This window comes from Nematolebias whitei, chromosome 11, assembly GCF_014905685.2.
Source record: "Nematolebias whitei isolate Nwh7 chromosome 11, NemWhi1, whole genome shotgun sequence".
Lineage (NCBI taxonomy): Eukaryota > Metazoa > Chordata > Actinopteri > Cyprinodontiformes > Rivulidae > Nematolebias > Nematolebias whitei.
This window is the reverse complement of record NC_056508.1, coordinates 48,186,799-48,189,893: the sequence shown is the minus strand read 5'-3', so window position 1 is coordinate 48,189,893 and position 3,095 is coordinate 48,186,799. Positions and strand designations below refer to the sequence as shown.

The 3,095-nt window shown below is 43.0% G+C and overlaps 1 protein-coding gene across 1 annotated transcript in view; it reads right to left on the bottom strand.

Moving 5' to 3' along the window:
• Window positions 1–2,185, bottom strand: part of ptpn18 (protein tyrosine phosphatase non-receptor type 18) — a 24,989-nt gene extending 22,804 nt beyond the window's left edge. The window contains exon 1 of the mRNA XM_037684587.1: window positions 2,126–2,185. Coding sequence (XP_037540515.1) covers window positions 2,126–2,185 — 60 coding nt within the window. The remainder of the gene's footprint in view (window positions 1–2,125) is intronic.
• Between the last annotated feature and the right edge of the window lie 910 nt (window positions 2,186–3,095).

Here is a 3,095-nt window from a genome sequence, read left to right as displayed (position 1 = left end):
CCATGAGCTAAAACATTAAAACAATGAGCTAAAGCATTAAAACCATGTGCTAAAACATTAAAACAATGAGCTAAAGCATTAAAACCATGAGCTAAAGCATTAAAACCATGAGCTAAAACATTAAAACCATGAGCTAAAACATTAAAACAATGAGCTAAAGCATTAAAACCATGAGCTAAAACAAGATCTAATGTGTGGCCACATTCTTGTGTTGGACCAGACACAAACTAAACCAAATTAAAATAATCGATCAGCTGTAAAAAAAATCTTTGACCAACAGTTTATCAGTACAACACACGTGGATATTAAAGTCTCCAACTATTAAGATCCCGTCATATTTAGGCAGGACTCCTGTCAAAACATCTGCAAAGTCCATCAGAAAGTCCTTGTTGTATTTTGGAGGTCTGTATAAAACAGAACACAGCACCGGGTGTGAAGATCCGAGCTGAAATAAGTTGAGCTCAAAGCTGGAATAAAATGTTAAAGGTGTGATTTATTTACAGAGAATGCTCTTGTAGGAGTTCAGCTTTTCCCCCACAGCTCCAGATCTCCTGACGGTGCCAAGCAGCCACACCTGGAGATCATCTGATGAGAGGCGGCTGAACAAAGGAGGTGGCTCCAGTTCAACAGTGTTGGTAGAAAGCTCCTGGACAGTTAACTTTGTTCTTCAGTGCTACAAACATTAATCCTGATTCTCACATGTTACAGTTTCACCTCTGTGGACCTGTATAATAATAATAATGATGACAATAATATAATAATAACAGTAATAATAATAAAAAGTGAGTGTGTATCAGCTGATAATGTGCAGGTCTGCTTCACGTCAGCTGTTAAAGTTTGACAGAGTCCAACCTTTTTCTGGTTTCTGGTTCTGAACTGCAGTTCCTTTTAGAGACGTGACCACAGCGGGTCGGTGGTTTGAGCCCGAGATGCTCTCAGCTCATGGTTTTAGCAGAGACAGAAATATTTCTGAACGTTGTGACAAAAGAACTCCACTCAGAGTGTTTGATGGTTAAAAGAGGAGCTGAACGTTCAGCACAAGAGGCAAAGTCTGCAGAAACACTGACCTTCACCCACCACATGCCCCGCCCACATCCGCATCTGATGCCCCGCCCACATCTTGTCACAAGAGTAGGATTTTCCAGCTTTCTCTGAGAACAGACTGAATGTTCTTTCTCCTCAGACATCTGTTTGTCCCCAAAATCAGCTGAAACCTGGACTCCTATGTCCACCAAACTCGTGTCCTTTGTCTTTCTGTCCCTCTGAGACGAACCCGTGGCCACAGAACTCAGCTGTGTTCCTCCTCTGGTGAGCCAGTTTCAGGTCTGGTTTCTGAGACAATGGTGGTGGTTCTTAAAGGTTCTCCTGAGTCCATGTAGAGATCCTGATGGGTCAAAGGTCATCCAGCTGAAGGTTTTCCTCTGAACACAATGACAGGCTGAAGTTTTAACTAAATCTTTTTGGACGGATGGTTCTGGTCTAAGGAAGAAATAATTATTTTGGTCCAGTCCTGAGACGTCACTAACCTGCTGGGCTGATTCAGGAAACGTCTCAGATGTTTGTTTATAGTTCGGTGAATATTATAAACCAAAGAACGTTGATCATCAAAAACACTGAAAACCAAATGAAAGAGTTTCTTTCGTCATTAAAACTAAAACCTTCAGTTCAGTCTGTAAATATTTTTTGAACATGTACAGAGAACCAATAACAGATCCCTGTGGAACTCCAAGACTTAGATCCATTTGGAGGAACTGACAGGTTCTGTGTGGACTCTTTCTTCAGATCCAGATGTTTTGAAGAGGAAACGGGTCGTGGCGCCCGGCCCGGGACAAACAGCCGGCACGTTTTGCATATTTTACCCAAACCAAGCGCACGACTCGGCCTGCGGTCGTCTGCGCCTCGTTTGAATAAGCTGCACAGAAACACTCCCAACTTTCCAGGAAAATAAAAACTCACACAGACAGGAACAAACTCCAAAGATCTGCAATGCAAACTAACCTCCACTAAACACCAGAACTGGTTCTGGTCGGGATCTGAGATGACCCGTTTCACTCCAGTCGTTGTGTGCAGAAAATTGGAGACGAGTTTTAAAGCTGAAATCAAACCAAAGACCCTGCAGACTCACGCTGTACTCCTGATCCACGCTTTCAGGACTCATCTTCCTCAGGGAGGACAGCAGGTCCATGTTGAGTCCAGAACCACCAGCACCGTACTGAAACCCAAAGCTGAGTTAGTTCTCCCTTTCCCTTCAGTCTCAGTTCTGCCTCCAGACTGAAGCGTGTCTGTTAATAATTCAGCCGCTTGAAGCAGGAAGTGAGGAGAAGGTGTTCATCAATAAACAGGCGAGGACCGGTGACACCGCTCTCCTGAGGGCAGGTCCTTCCTCACAGAACCACAGAACCTACAGGTTAGAACCTCAGAGGACCTCCTTTCCCCTGAACTCTTTCACAGCGCAGGGTTCAGACCTGAATCCTTTGATCAGTCACAAAAACAGAAGCAACGAGTCGATAAGGAGTGGACTATAAACCAGTTCACCTGCTGGGTCAGTCCCAACTCGTACTCTTTGTTGGTTTTAAGAGACGGAACAAAAACTCTCAGGAAACAAACAAGAAGTCCAAGATTCAAAATGAACCAACAAACAAAGAGGCAGCAGGAAAACAGCGGAGCGTCAAATATAAAAACTGGAATCAGACACACAAACTCTGCAGAAACTTTTCTTTTTAAATTTATTTACAGAAACTTTGGTTCAACTTTAAAAAAACAAATCGAAACTGATGGTTAAAACTTATTTATAGGCTTACATGAAAAATACTTCAAAAACATTTATAGTCTTCTTTTGGGGAAAGATAAAAATGAGTACACAGTAGTCCCTCGCTTCCTCGCGCTTTATTTATCGCGGACTCGCTCTATCACGGTTTTTCAAAATAAGAGTGACATGACACACAACTGGCTGATTGATGGAAGAGCTCAGGGCCCCCAAGTCTCCATGGGGCCCTAAGTGAAATCTGGTTTGGGGCCCTCTGTTCCTGATAATACTGTGGATCACTGCAATCACAGTCAGATCATTCACCCACCTAACATAAACTATTTATTAT